The sequence below is a fragment of the Aquarana catesbeiana genome, linkage group LG13, assembly GCF_042186555.1.
Source record: "Aquarana catesbeiana isolate 2022-GZ linkage group LG13, ASM4218655v1, whole genome shotgun sequence".
In the NCBI taxonomy this organism is placed as follows: domain Eukaryota; kingdom Metazoa; phylum Chordata; class Amphibia; order Anura; family Ranidae; genus Aquarana; species Aquarana catesbeiana.
The window spans coordinates 87,752,648-87,765,562 of record NC_133336.1 but is presented as its reverse complement, the minus strand read 5'-3'; the positions used below and the strand labels follow the sequence as shown (position 1 = coordinate 87,765,562).

Below are 12,915 nucleotides of genomic sequence, written 5' to 3'. Positions count from 1 at the left end.
TCTTCTGGATTAAATACTTTTTTTTTTTTCTTTTACGGTTTTGAGTGGTTTGAATATTTTGCTGCAAATAAGGAAAGTAGGCGAAGCGAGTTAGGTAGGTACTGTAGTTTCTACAAATCCTCTGAAATTACAATCCTGCTCATCCTCATTTTCTGATCTCAGCCCCTCACAGGTGATTAACCGCTTGCCGACCGCCCTTACGTAGATATACTGCGGCAGAAGGGCTCATACAGGCAAAACCACATACCTGTACGTTGCCCTTTAAGAGGCGGCCAGCGGGGGCGCACCCGCGGCAAGCTCCATGAGTCGGGTCGCGATACCCGCAATCGCCTCACGGGGAGGAAGAACGGGGAGATGCTCATGTAAACAGCATCTCCCCATTCTGCCTAGTGACAGTGTCACTCGATCTCTGCTCCCTGTCATCGGAGCAGAGATCAGTGACGTCACACACACAGCCCACCCCCCTGACAGTTAGAAACACGCCCCTAGGACACACAACCCCTACACTGCCACCTAGTGGTTAACCCCTTCACTGCCAGTGTCATTTACACAGGAATCAGTGCATTTTTATAGCACTGATTGCTGTATAAATGACAATGGTCCCAAAAATGTGTCAATGTCAATGTCCGATGTGTCCGCCATAATGTCGCAGTCACGATAAAAATCGCTGATCGCCACCATTTAAGGGGATATGCTATCCCCTATTTTGTAAACGCTATAACTTTTGCGCAAACCAATCAATAATCGCTTATTGCGATTTTTTTAACCAAAAATATGTAGAAGAATACGTATCAGCCTAAACTGAGGAAAAAAAATTTTTTATATATTTTTGGGGGTATTTATTATAGCAAAAAGTAAAAAATAATGCGTTTTTTTCAAAATTGCCGCTCTATTTTTGTTTATATCGCAAAAAATAAAAACCGCAGAGGCGATCAAATCCCACCAAAAGAAAGCTCTATTTGTGGGGAAAAAAGGACGTCAATTTTGTTTGGGAGCCACGTCGCACGGCTGCGCAATTGTCAATTAAAGCAGCGCAGTGTCGAATCGCAAAAAGTGCTCTGGTCAGGAAGGGGGTAAATTCTTCCGGGGCTGAAGTGGTTAACAAAGCAGTATGGAATTTTAAGTCTAGTATACATAGGCCAAATGTGAGGCGGTTCAATAGAAACCGTCCGACATTCAGCCTTGTGTACTGGAGTCGGTCCGATTATCAGATTATCATACGATCGCATCGTACGACTGTTTCAAAAGCGTTATTTTTCGTCCGCTTTTTTGATCATGTGTACTATACTTAATGTGGAGTTCCACCCCAAAAAAAAAAAAAAAAAAACATTAATGTGCATGAAAAAAGAAATAAAAAACATTTGGTGTCCTTTCAAATACCCTGTAGGTAATGTGATTTTTATATTTTATTTTTTATATATGGTAACCTGCTATCTATTTGTCACCTTTCTCACAGTTTGCTGGTGGTGATAATACTATTAGCCATATCTATTTCTAATTTTATATTTTTCTAATAATACTCCTCTGGTTAATCCCCTTTGGAGGTGTATACATTGTTTTTCTTATTTAAATATGGGTGCCCACCATATTCCTTTCGTCACATATGTTGCTGACTGTTCGCTGCGTGGGATTTACCAGATCGAGGCTTGGTGCTTTCCAGCATTTTCTTTTCTGTTTTGAGTGCTGAACGGCGTCCAGACGAAAGCGAGGTCTGGTTCCCGTTCAGCGCTATATAGGTGATGGTTCAGTGCGTCGCCCGTGCCCCTTTGAAGATGTCATCTATGACGAAACATGTAGGGCGTGGCTACGCATTGTACGCCATCACGTTGTTCGCCCCATGTTATAGTACACAGGTGTTCGCTTTTTTATGCCGGCTTTTTTAAACATTTGTACTCACATTGTTTGGCAGAGATATGCCCTCTGCCTTTTTGTATTAATAAACCTTTTAATTATACCACACTATTGGAGCTTTTTTCTTGCCCCTTTTGCGAATGCCTCCCTCCAGACTGACACGCTGAGACCGCCTCCTGTCGAAACGAGGATTCAGACGCCGTCATCCACCTTTCCCTGCAGAGGGCTGTATCTGCATGCTTACAAGACCTTGCTATTAAGGAGGTCCACTGTGTCTGTTAAGGGTCCATCCTTATTATCCCTTGAAGTCACCGGTTGTTGGGATTCTCCTTCACACTTCTCCCTCCCTCCTCATCTACATGGGCTGTGCTAAATGAACTGTGGATATGTGATCCCTCTCCATGCGATTGGTGTATCTTCACTGAAACTTTTATGAATGGACACAATTCACTTTCACTGCCTCTATCTGTTTACTATTTATTAGTTACTTATGAATTTTTTTGAATTATTATGTATTTTACTATTTTGGAGTAAGATCACTGAATTCATATTCATTTGTGCTTTTCGCTATTTACTTATATGTGTTTTTAGAATTTATCAACAAGCTCTTTTTTGTATCCGATAATATTATTGGTAATTAACATACTTACCTTAGATTGATTAAATCATCTATCTATCTATTTATTCACACTTATCAGCTACTGGATTGCAAGCACACTTAGGATATTCTTCACAGTTTATTACACCGATATTAGTGTTTTTTTGTTGCAGCTGCAATTTAAGGTGTTCTAATAGCTCTCTAGCGCGGTTTCTTCTTTTTTTTCTTTAAATTATTTTACAACACCTATAGGCCTGGCTTTAGAAAAGCATATCTTCACTGGTCACTATAAGTCTGCTATGCTTAAAGTGGATGTAAACCCAATGTCATCCTTTCTAAACTACGGCCATAGGGGTTATCTATAAGGATATACATGCCTCCTGCATGTATCTTTACCTGTCAAATGTCTCCCCTCTCTGTTATTAGACCCGAAAAACTGCAGATTCTGTGGGTGGGTCTGTTGTCTGGAGCTCGATGGGTGGAGTCGTGATGTCAGTAGACTCCCCGCCCACCTCTACACTCCTTGTCAATATGCATGTTCTCCTGTGTATTTCTAACACTGAACTTCTGCTATGATCTTTAACATCCAGTGAAAAGACAGGAAAGTAACCACATGACTTCAGCATGCCAAATCATGGTGAGGTGTGGAACAGCCAATCCTTGCAGAGCTGCTGAAGAAAGGAGTGTGGGAGGGAATTTAAAAATACTGCATGTCTTAGGCTAGTGCACGAGATGTAAATCACCTGTCACTCACAGCAAGGGGGAGGATTTGACAAAGTTTTTCTCAGTTTGTCAAGAATTGTCTCACTGAACAATAAAAGAGGATTGCTCAGAGATGGATTAAAGGGGTTGTAAAGATAAAAATTTTTTCACCTTAATGCATTCTATGCATTAAGGTGAAAAAACTTTTGACAGTACCGCCGCCCCCAGCCCCCCCGTTTTACTTACCTGACGCCTCGAATCTTCGCTGCTCGTCCTCATTGCAGCTCAGCCTGGTCGCTGATTGGCTGCAGTGGATGGATTGAAAGCAGCGCAGCCATTGGCTCGCGCTGCTGTCAATCACATCCGATGACGCGGCGCGCCGGGGGGCGGGGCCGAGTGATACAGCGAGCGGCTATAGCCGCCGGCTGTATCACGGGAGCGCGCCCGCAAGCACTCACCACCATGCGAGGGAGCTCGCATTAAGGTGGTAAATGCTTGCGGGGAGGAGCTGAAACAGCCGCCGAGGGACCCCAGAAGACCAGGTTCGGGGCCACTCTGTGCAGAACGAGCTGCACAGTGAAGGTAAGTATGATATGTTTGTTATTTTAAATAAAAAAAAAAATTACCTTTACAACCCCTTTAACTCTGTGTGGCAAGACTGGGCTCAAATGATAGCAAATCTTGTACTCTATATTATGAAATAAAAAAAAAAAATTTGGGTTTACATCCACTTTAAAAGAACAAGAACTATTTACCAATAGGGCAGTTGCATCATTAGTGACAGCTATACAGTATGACAGAGACACTTTAAAAGTATAGCAGTTACTTCACCCCGCTGCATCTTAAGGAAAAGCAAGTTATGGTACTGTACATACAGCAAAGATTTTACTAAGTTATAATTACCAGATACTCACCCAGACATTTCCCTCTGTGTACAACTAGTTGACCAGGACAACCAATGTCAAATGTCAGCACCTCATAGGAAGCTGTACTGTCATCACTACACACAGAGTACTGTCGATCTCGCCTTAAAACAAAAAAGACAAAAGTAATTAACAAGACACAAAGCGGCGAGAATTCTACTGTCCGATAACCCAGACACACATGGTGTTGGGGAGGAGGGGAATGCTCTTTTTCCACAAATCCAAACAGATTTGAAATAACAAATACCAAGTCAGACCACTTTGTTTAAATTACAAGCTATGGCTTGAAAAGATGGAAATCATACAGGAACACTGGAGAGGCAGGAGCCATGTGTTATGTGAGGCAAGGAAGCATTGTTCCCAATGCTTATATAGTGCTGTGTTCTGCTTACAGATATACACCGACATTTGACATGTTCTTTTTTTTTTATTATGTAGTACATATATTTATATAGAGGTGTCAAACCACACAGAGATTTATATACTATTCATGGTCATTATTTCCTTCCCTCAAGGGATTTATGATTAAAGATACCCATCTCATATGCACACATATTAGGGTAAATTTATACAGTAGCCAATTAACCTACCAGCAGAGACCAGAGCACCCAGAGGAAACCCACACAAGCACAGGGAGAAAGTGAGAACTTAATGCAAACAGTGTTCTTGCAAGCATTCAGACTGAAGACCCCAGTGCTCTAAGGCCAAAGTGCTAACCATTGAGCCACTGTGCTGTCCATAGTGGCTTTACCTGTTATAGTTGACCCATTACAGGCGCTCACTCCAATGTGATTACAATTGTGTAAGAAAATACAGCTAAGTTAATGTATGGCAGGTCCCCTCACTCACTTCCATAAGTGCAAGTAAGGTCAAAATTAAACTTGCAGAAAACAAGTTTAATTTCTTTTCATACACGTTTATGTAATGCAATCTTGGTTTACACGAAGAACCTATTGTCCCTAATTATTTCAAGAATTGATCAGTTCCCAAAATATTAAAGGAGAAGTACAGCCAAAGCTTTTTCGGCTCATATTCGTGATAGGGATGAGCCCGATGTTCGAGTCGAACATCGGGTGTTCGCTTGTTTGCGGAATAGCGAACAATTTGGGGTGTTCGCGGTAAATTCGAAAACCGCGGAACACCCTTTAAAAGTCTATGGGAGAAATCAAAAGTGCTAATTTTAAAGGCTTATATGCATGGTATTGTCATAAAAAGTGTTTAGGGACCTGGGTACTGCCCCAGGGGACATGTATCAATGCAAAATAAAGTTTTAAAAACGGCCGTTTGTTTCATGCACTCACAAATGTCACAGGGTGTTTTAATTATTTAAACAATTTTTTTGCACCAGATATATTTCATACACTAGATTGTTTTCATTATTGTCTAAATTGGACAGCTCTGTCAGAGAGCGCCACTGGTTTTTCCCTTTTTTAATTATTCACTATTTTGACATATTAGAAGGATAAAACACTGTTTCACATTTTTGTTTTTTATAGTGGCAGCTTTATTCACTTTTTCTGCTTACAAGGTTCATCTTAGGCGCAGTGGTGGTAATTATAGTAAGGGGTGGTTTGATTTACTTTAATACCTATAACTTTTTATTACAATAACTTGCATATAAACCTTTAAAATGAGCACTTTTGATTATTCATGTTCGTGTCCCATAGACTTTTAACGGTGTTTGCAAAAATGTTTTGAATGTTCTGCTGCGAACCGAACCGGGGGGTGTTCGGCTCATCCCTAATTCCTGATACATGCTTACAGTATAGGTATTGCTTCCTTTGTGTGAAATCCCTGGTGTTCCTGCCAGTCCCTCCACTTTCCGATTAAAAATGACCACACTAAGCAGTTCTCTAGCTATGCTTGGAAAACAGTGTGCTCTCCTCCAATGATTAAAGGAAACCCACACAAGCATAAGGAGAACGTGAGAACTTCATGCAAATGTTCTTGCAAAGATTCGGACTGAGGACCCCAGTGCTCTAAGGCCAAAGTGCTAACCATTGAGCCACTGTGCTGTCCATAGTGGCTTTTGACCTGTTATAGTTGGCCTATTACAGACGCTCACTCCAATGTGATTACAATTGTGCAAGTAAACACAGCTAAGTTAATGTATGGCAGGTCCCCTCACTCACTTCTATAAGCGTAAGGCCAAAATTACGATTGCAGAAAACAACAGTTTAATTTATTTTCATACAAGTTTATGTAATGCAGTCTTGGTTTACACCAAGAATCTATTGTCCCTCACTATTTCAAGAGTTGATCAGTCCCCAAAATGTTAAAGGTGAGGTATAGCCAAAGCTTTTTCTGCTATATTTCTCCTGTGGATCACAAGAGTGCAATTTGTGTTCGCTAATGTCACAGAACCGGTCCAGGCTCTGGAATGATCCCCTCCCAGAAGCCTGAATCAGCACCTGGCTCAGCTTCTCAGCGATCCGCTGGGAGGCTGAGCCAGGCCCTTCCGCCCCCTCCACAGCCCAGTGCTTCAGTAAGTGCTGGTGGGGGGAGCAGAGAGCCGCTGACTGACAATCCCGCCTCTTTACTCAGAGCAGAGGAGGAGAAATGAGCGATCAGCGGTGTTTGATCCCTCAGTTTTCATTATAAAGCCGGTGGGGGACACATGCAGAATCGAATTGATGCTGCATCCACCTAGGCGAGTATAAATGTTTAGAGAAGCCATACTTCTCTTTTAAAATTAACCCCTGGCTTCCACATGCATTTTAATGCAATTTGGCAGCAAACCTACTAAAGGCCCATTCCACCTGAAACTAATATTTCTGTTTTTAAAAAGATATCAAAACTATTTTGTATTCAAAAAGACAAAAAGTCACGCTAAACAATGAGGCTGTTAAAGCGATATGGTATAAGCCCCCAATGGTAAATGCCAATAAAACACACTGGGTGCACATAAATAATACAAAACTAGGTACACTCAACTGAATATAAAGCAGAGTGATTAAAGCATCAACTAAATATAAAGCAGAGTAAATAAAGCATCAAACATATGCAAATACAAAAATATCATAATAAATGTAAAAGAGTGATAAAAAGTTAATCAGTGACTGAATTGTAAATTATGAATTACTCCATAGTGAAAAGGAAATAATCCATGATTAAAGGAAAAAACAAAACATAAGTGTAAGTCCATAAAAAACTGATAGAGATCAAAAAGTGATGTGCCATGAAATCCACACTAAAGTGACAGGTGAAAAATTTCCTCCACCACAAAGGACTGCCGCTTACCAGAAGTCAGCGGTCCCTTATTACAGGGGACCACACCGAACAGATGGCTGAAACCCCAGCCTGGGATCTCACTGGCATGCACTGTGTTCCTCAGCAACAATGTAAACAGTCCGTGGATGGATCGATATAGTTGACATTGCATTCACCATGAAAAAATAAAAATCCTCACATAGCGTAAAACCTTACATTTATTGAAGTTTAAAAAAAGACAATTGAACACTTACAAAATGGTAAGCACTAATAGGCGCGAATAGGACATAGAATAACCTCCCTTTGGGAGGAGGAGCTACGTTCTGACGTCACCGTTGTACGATCAGTCCCGGAAGGTACGGGCTGTTTTTAATCACTCTTCTTTATATTCAGTTGAGTGTACCTAGTTTTGTATTATTTATGTGCACCCAGTGTATTTTATTGGCATTTACCATTGGGGGCTTATACCATATCGCTTTAACAGCCTCATTATTTAGCGCGACTTTTTGTCTTTTTGTTTCTGCTTGGTGTCGTATAACACTTTAGTCGCAGCTCATTTTTTTACACTTTTTAGCGCAATTTTTTTTCTTTTGTATTCAAAGTAAATCGTCCATACTATTCGTATGGATAAAGCGACAAAGAACACCTATCATTACTAAGGTACTAGATGACTAGCACTAAAGGACTTGCTGAATTAAATCAAAGTGATTGGACTCAGCTATGTCAAAATGATGCTTTAGTGCAAATGTTGGGGGAAAAAGATTAAAAAAGACCATGTAGAATGAGCATTCTGTAGGAAAGCAAACTATGGCAAGTGAAATACAAAGGCTTATACAGTGAGGGAAAAAAGTATTTGATCCTCTGCTGATTTTGCACGTTTGCCCACTGACAAAGAAATGATCAGTCTATAATTTTAATGGTAGGTTTATTTTAACAGTGAGAGCCAGAAGAACAAAAATATCCAGAAAAACGCATTTCAAAAAAGTTATAAATTGATTTGCATTTTAATGAGTGAAGTAAGTATTTGAATGGGACAGGAAGTCCCTGTACCGCTGCCAGAATACAACACTGTATACTGTATGTAGCTGATGCTACATACAATTTATACATTGCTGCCAGCAGCAGCATTTCTTAGTGAAGGAAATAAATTCTTTGGGCCAGCTTGGCCCAAACAATTTAAAGTGATAGCAAAGCTGGAGTTAAGCTTTAACCACTGACTTAGAACAAGGATGCAGCAAGTGAAGTCAGAACTTCTGATCTGCCTACTTTTTTTTTTTTTAAAGTCAGCAACTACAAACACTGTAGCTGCTGACTTTTACTAAGGACACTTACCTGTCCAGCGAGCCTGCAATGTCCACTGGATCAGGTGCCGGCGCCGCCATCCTAACGAAGGGAAACAGGCAGATGGAGCCTTGCGGCTTCACTGCCCGTTTCCTACTGCGCATGCGTGAGTCGCGTGGCGCTTTGTGAATGGACGCCGTCTACTGGGACACACACATGTCTCAGAAGACATCGTGCCCCATCTCCCAGGAGACAACGTGAGGGAGGACAAGAGTAGGAAGTGCCAGATTAGGACGATCTGCCTAGCAACAGCCCTTTCTGTTAAGTAAAAACAAATATTTTTTTTCAAATGTTTTTTAATGTATTTTAAGGAGCGTGTTCATGTATTTTTTTTTTTTAAGGGTGGGCCTCCGCTTTAATCTGAGTGTGTAAATTTGAAGGTGTAGAAGACAGCCAGGCCACCAGCATTTTCAGCAGCCTCCATAATTCCATTTTGGAAGGTAAAATGTGTTTACTTTGATCTGCCAGCAGAGGCTGTGCGAATTCGGTTTCCTCCATGTTCTGCTAAACTTCCATTAGAGGTCAGGGTTTTAGGCCCTGTAATATTGTTATTTTCCTGACAAGTCAGATTGGCACTTTCAAGTCTCTCCTGAAAAAAGAAAAAAAAATATATATATATATATTACACATTTATACACACATACATACACAAGTTTCTTTTTCTTAATGAATGACAAAAGCAGCGAGAAAAATGTTATTCTTTCCGCTGACCATTCAGTATTCATTTATACATTACCAGTTTTGCCATCTCTTTCCTCCGTTTCTCCTCCTTTTTCTCCTCTTCCCTTCTCTGAATTTCATCAAGGATTTCTCTCCTCTGACAATCAACATGTAAAGTGGATATTAATAAAATGGGAAAAAAATGCTCCCTCTTTTTTTCTATGCTGTGTAGATAAGAAACAGAAAATATGGAGGAAGCTACAGCACTAAGAGAACACACCTCAGGCCGAGCAGACTTCTCTAGAGACGAACATTCTCAGAAGATGTAGTGACTGGCCAGTTTGGATCCTTAAGTATAACTGCTTTGGTCTCCTCCCCACATTCCCAAAGAACAAAATCAATACAAAAACTATACATGCTGTACACATGACCCAAAACTTATCTATGGCAACAGTAATGCCCTGTACACACGGTCGGACATTGATCGGACATCCCGACAACAAAATCCATGGATTTTTTCTGACGGATGTTGGCTCAAACTTGTCTTGCATACACACGGTCACACAAAGTTGTCGGAAAATCCGATCGTTCTGAACGCGGTGACATAAAACATGTACGTCGGGACTATAAACGGGGCAGTAGCCAATAGCTTTTGTCTCCTAATTTATCTGAGCATGCGTGGCACTTTGTGCGTCGGATTTGTGTACACACGATCGGAATTTCTGACAACGGATTTTGTTGCCGGAAAATTTTATAGCAAGCTCTCAAACTTTGTGTGTCGGAAATTCAGATGGAAAATGTGTGATGGAGCCCACACGCTGTCGGAATTTCCGACAACAAGGTCCTATCACACATTTTCCGTCGGAAAATCTGACCGTGTGTACAGGGCATTATAGTGAAGTGCAGGAACCTTGTGGTGACTGTAGGCTTCTGATTATTCCTATGTCCCTATGAAACCCTTTGGATGTCAAGCCCAGGTGGTACATAAACCTATAACTGCCTCCCACATTGAGATTAATTCTTCTTTTTACCAGGCCTCACTTTCTATCAATACATTTACAAGCATCAGAGAACTCACTACCCACTTAAATTGTTGTGTTTGACAATTGAATGACTGGGGATGGGGTTTATCCCCAGTAAGGATGGGTCTTAATCTCCATATGGGCAGAAGGCACCATATAGAGCCTGGGCCTTGGATTCAACACATCGCACGTTAGCCAGGCAACTAACAAAAACATTACCAATAGCAGCCTCTATATTTCTCTTTGCATGGGTTTCTTTAAAAAAGTCAGCCCAACCAAAAAGTACAATTGCAGTTTTCATAAAAGTTAGAAAGCTAATCTACCCAATGGTTTCTTGCATCTCTAAGACATTACCTACATTGTCTTGTATGGGAAAAGAACAGGGTTGCTTCAAGAATAGGAAATATAGAAAGATGTTTGAGACTTAAAAATATTTCAGTGACATTAGAAATCATAATCTGATGAAGTCCAGAAAGGAAGAGCATGAAAGAAAGAACTTCCAACTTACCATCTGCTCTTCTTTCATCTGTATCTCTTGAATTCTTCTCTGCTCCTCCAATGCAATTTTTTCTTGCTGCCTCTGGAGGTTCTTCATCATCTCTTCATGAAATGATTTAGATGGTGGCTGGTTATGTTCTGTTAGAAAACACTGAATGTGGTCTGCCAGCTGATAAATCATCACCTGTCCCGGATCAAAATGAAAGTTAATGCCAGTATACAAAACATGCGTCATGAAGTCCAAAGTTAAAAGGCTACCTAACTGAGCTCTCATATGTGGGCAGCTATGGCTGACCGTCTTCCGAAAGTGATAACTGCCTCTAGCTTTAATACTTTGCAAGAAGCTGGAACAAATATGCGGCCAGCAAAGTCAGCCTGAGGTAAGTATTCCTGATTTATATTTTCCCTATTACAAGTTTCCATTAACACCAACAAGCCATTTTACTAATTGTGAGGCGATTACCAGTTACCTCTAGGACACATAAAGCTGAAGCCAGCACTGCAGTGTTCCTGGTATGCCAAAAAATTACAAAATTCTGTCCTTGTGCTTGCTAAACAATATTGCTTTCAGTGACTGTGTAAGGCACGAACAAACAAAAAACAAAGGGCGCACAGGCCTAGCGCAATATCCTCAATAAATGTCTTTAATAAGTAAACAGAGGTAAGTATTATACTCACAAATGAATGCTTGTATCATAGCTTATCATCAAACCATCAACTAAAAGTGGCTGTTAACCCACTGTACTAACATAGTCTTATCCCTTCTGTATCATAATAACATTTGTCCTTGTGTCTGTGTAATGTAAAAAAAACTGCCGATTTGTACCTGTACAAGCTGCACTCCGAGCACTCAGCTGACATGTCAGCTCCCTTGTTTCTCCTGCTTAGAGCTGAAGTGGGCGGGGCAGAGCCATCCTGCTGACGTCAGCCAGTGGAGGAGGGGGAGAGAGGGGAGAGCCAAAAATGATCTTAGCGGCTGGCGCCGTTTATACAGGTACAGATCAGCTGAGATTTTACTTTACACAGGCACGGGGACAGATGTTCTAATGCTACAGAGGGGATAAGAAGATTTATTATCAGATACGAGAGGAGCGGGGGGGCGGGTGCAGCTATGAACAGGGAGGGGGGAGGAAGACAGAGGACACAGGGAGAGCTGCAGACAGGAGAGCTGCGGCTGATGGAAACACGCAAATAGACCACGATGTCAAGGGCTCAGCAGCCACGATTATCATGGTCTGTTTGCAGGGGGAGGGTATAGCCAGGGAGGATCAGCCATGTTTTTTAGGGTATACAGTGGGCCAAATGACACAGCACAAGCGCTGTGCTGAATAGCATGCTTTAAAGGAACACAATCAGGTTGTTGTTTTTTTGGGTTAACAAACGCTTTAAGTCCATGTAGGAACACCCACATCGCAAAGAACTATCTTGCAGTACCATAGGCAGTACTGTGTAAAGCAAGCCATACACTGTGCAAATTTCTTTTCTGCAACGGGTTGCAGGAAAGAAATTTGCATGATTCTCCCATAAACACAGACAGTGCTGACAGGGAAGTCCCTTCTGACGAGCAATTGTCTTCTCTGGCAAGGGGGGGGGGGGGGGGGGCAAGACAGTGATTATCGCTAGTGGCTGCTATAGCTAATCGCAGGAGAACCAAGCAGGCTGGTTGTACCCAAGTTTATCGATCAACTTGGTACATTCAGCCTGCCCATGAACGGTTTGAATCTCGGCCGGTTCCTGCTGAACCTGCCAAGAGTCGAACCGTGTATGGCTGGCCTAAGTAGTTTGGATAAAAAGCATTGAAGTATGGTGCCTGCACTAATCATCCATTCTTTTGCAGTTTCAGTGACCTTAATTACGGGCTGCTGTAACTGGTAAGGCAGCCACTTTCAAAATGTTGAGCACTGACCATGCCCCCTCCTACGTGTTCTTCTTGCCCATCACTATAATGAGCAGCCTTGGCGGCCAAGAGGAACATATGGTGGAGTTGGGAAAGGGTTAGGGTTGGCGTTAGCGGTAAAGCGCCGCTAGTTTTAGCAACGCTTTACCGCTGTTACAGCACCGCTTTTCGCGCGCTAGCGGGAGCTTTTAACCGAGGAAAGGGTTAAAAGCG

The 12,915-nt window shown here is 41.7% G+C and overlaps 1 protein-coding gene across 2 annotated transcripts in view; it reads right to left on the bottom strand.

The window, feature by feature from the left end:
• Nucleotides 1–12,915, bottom strand: part of EIF2AK4 (eukaryotic translation initiation factor 2 alpha kinase 4) — a 208,410-nt gene that overhangs the window by 137,402 nt on the left and 58,093 nt on the right. The window contains exons 4-7 of one of the 2 annotated variants that reach the window (XM_073610756.1): nucleotides 10,816–10,989; nucleotides 9,362–9,442; nucleotides 9,081–9,214; nucleotides 4,066–4,178 (exon numbers count right to left, since the gene is read on the bottom strand). In XM_073610756.1, the coding sequence (XP_073466857.1) occupies nucleotides 4,066–4,178; nucleotides 9,081–9,214; nucleotides 9,362–9,442; nucleotides 10,816–10,989 (502 nt within the window). The remainder of the gene's footprint in view (nucleotides 1–4,065; nucleotides 4,179–9,080; nucleotides 9,215–9,361; nucleotides 9,443–10,815; nucleotides 10,990–12,915) is intronic. The other variant, XM_073610757.1, reaches the window with a different exon arrangement.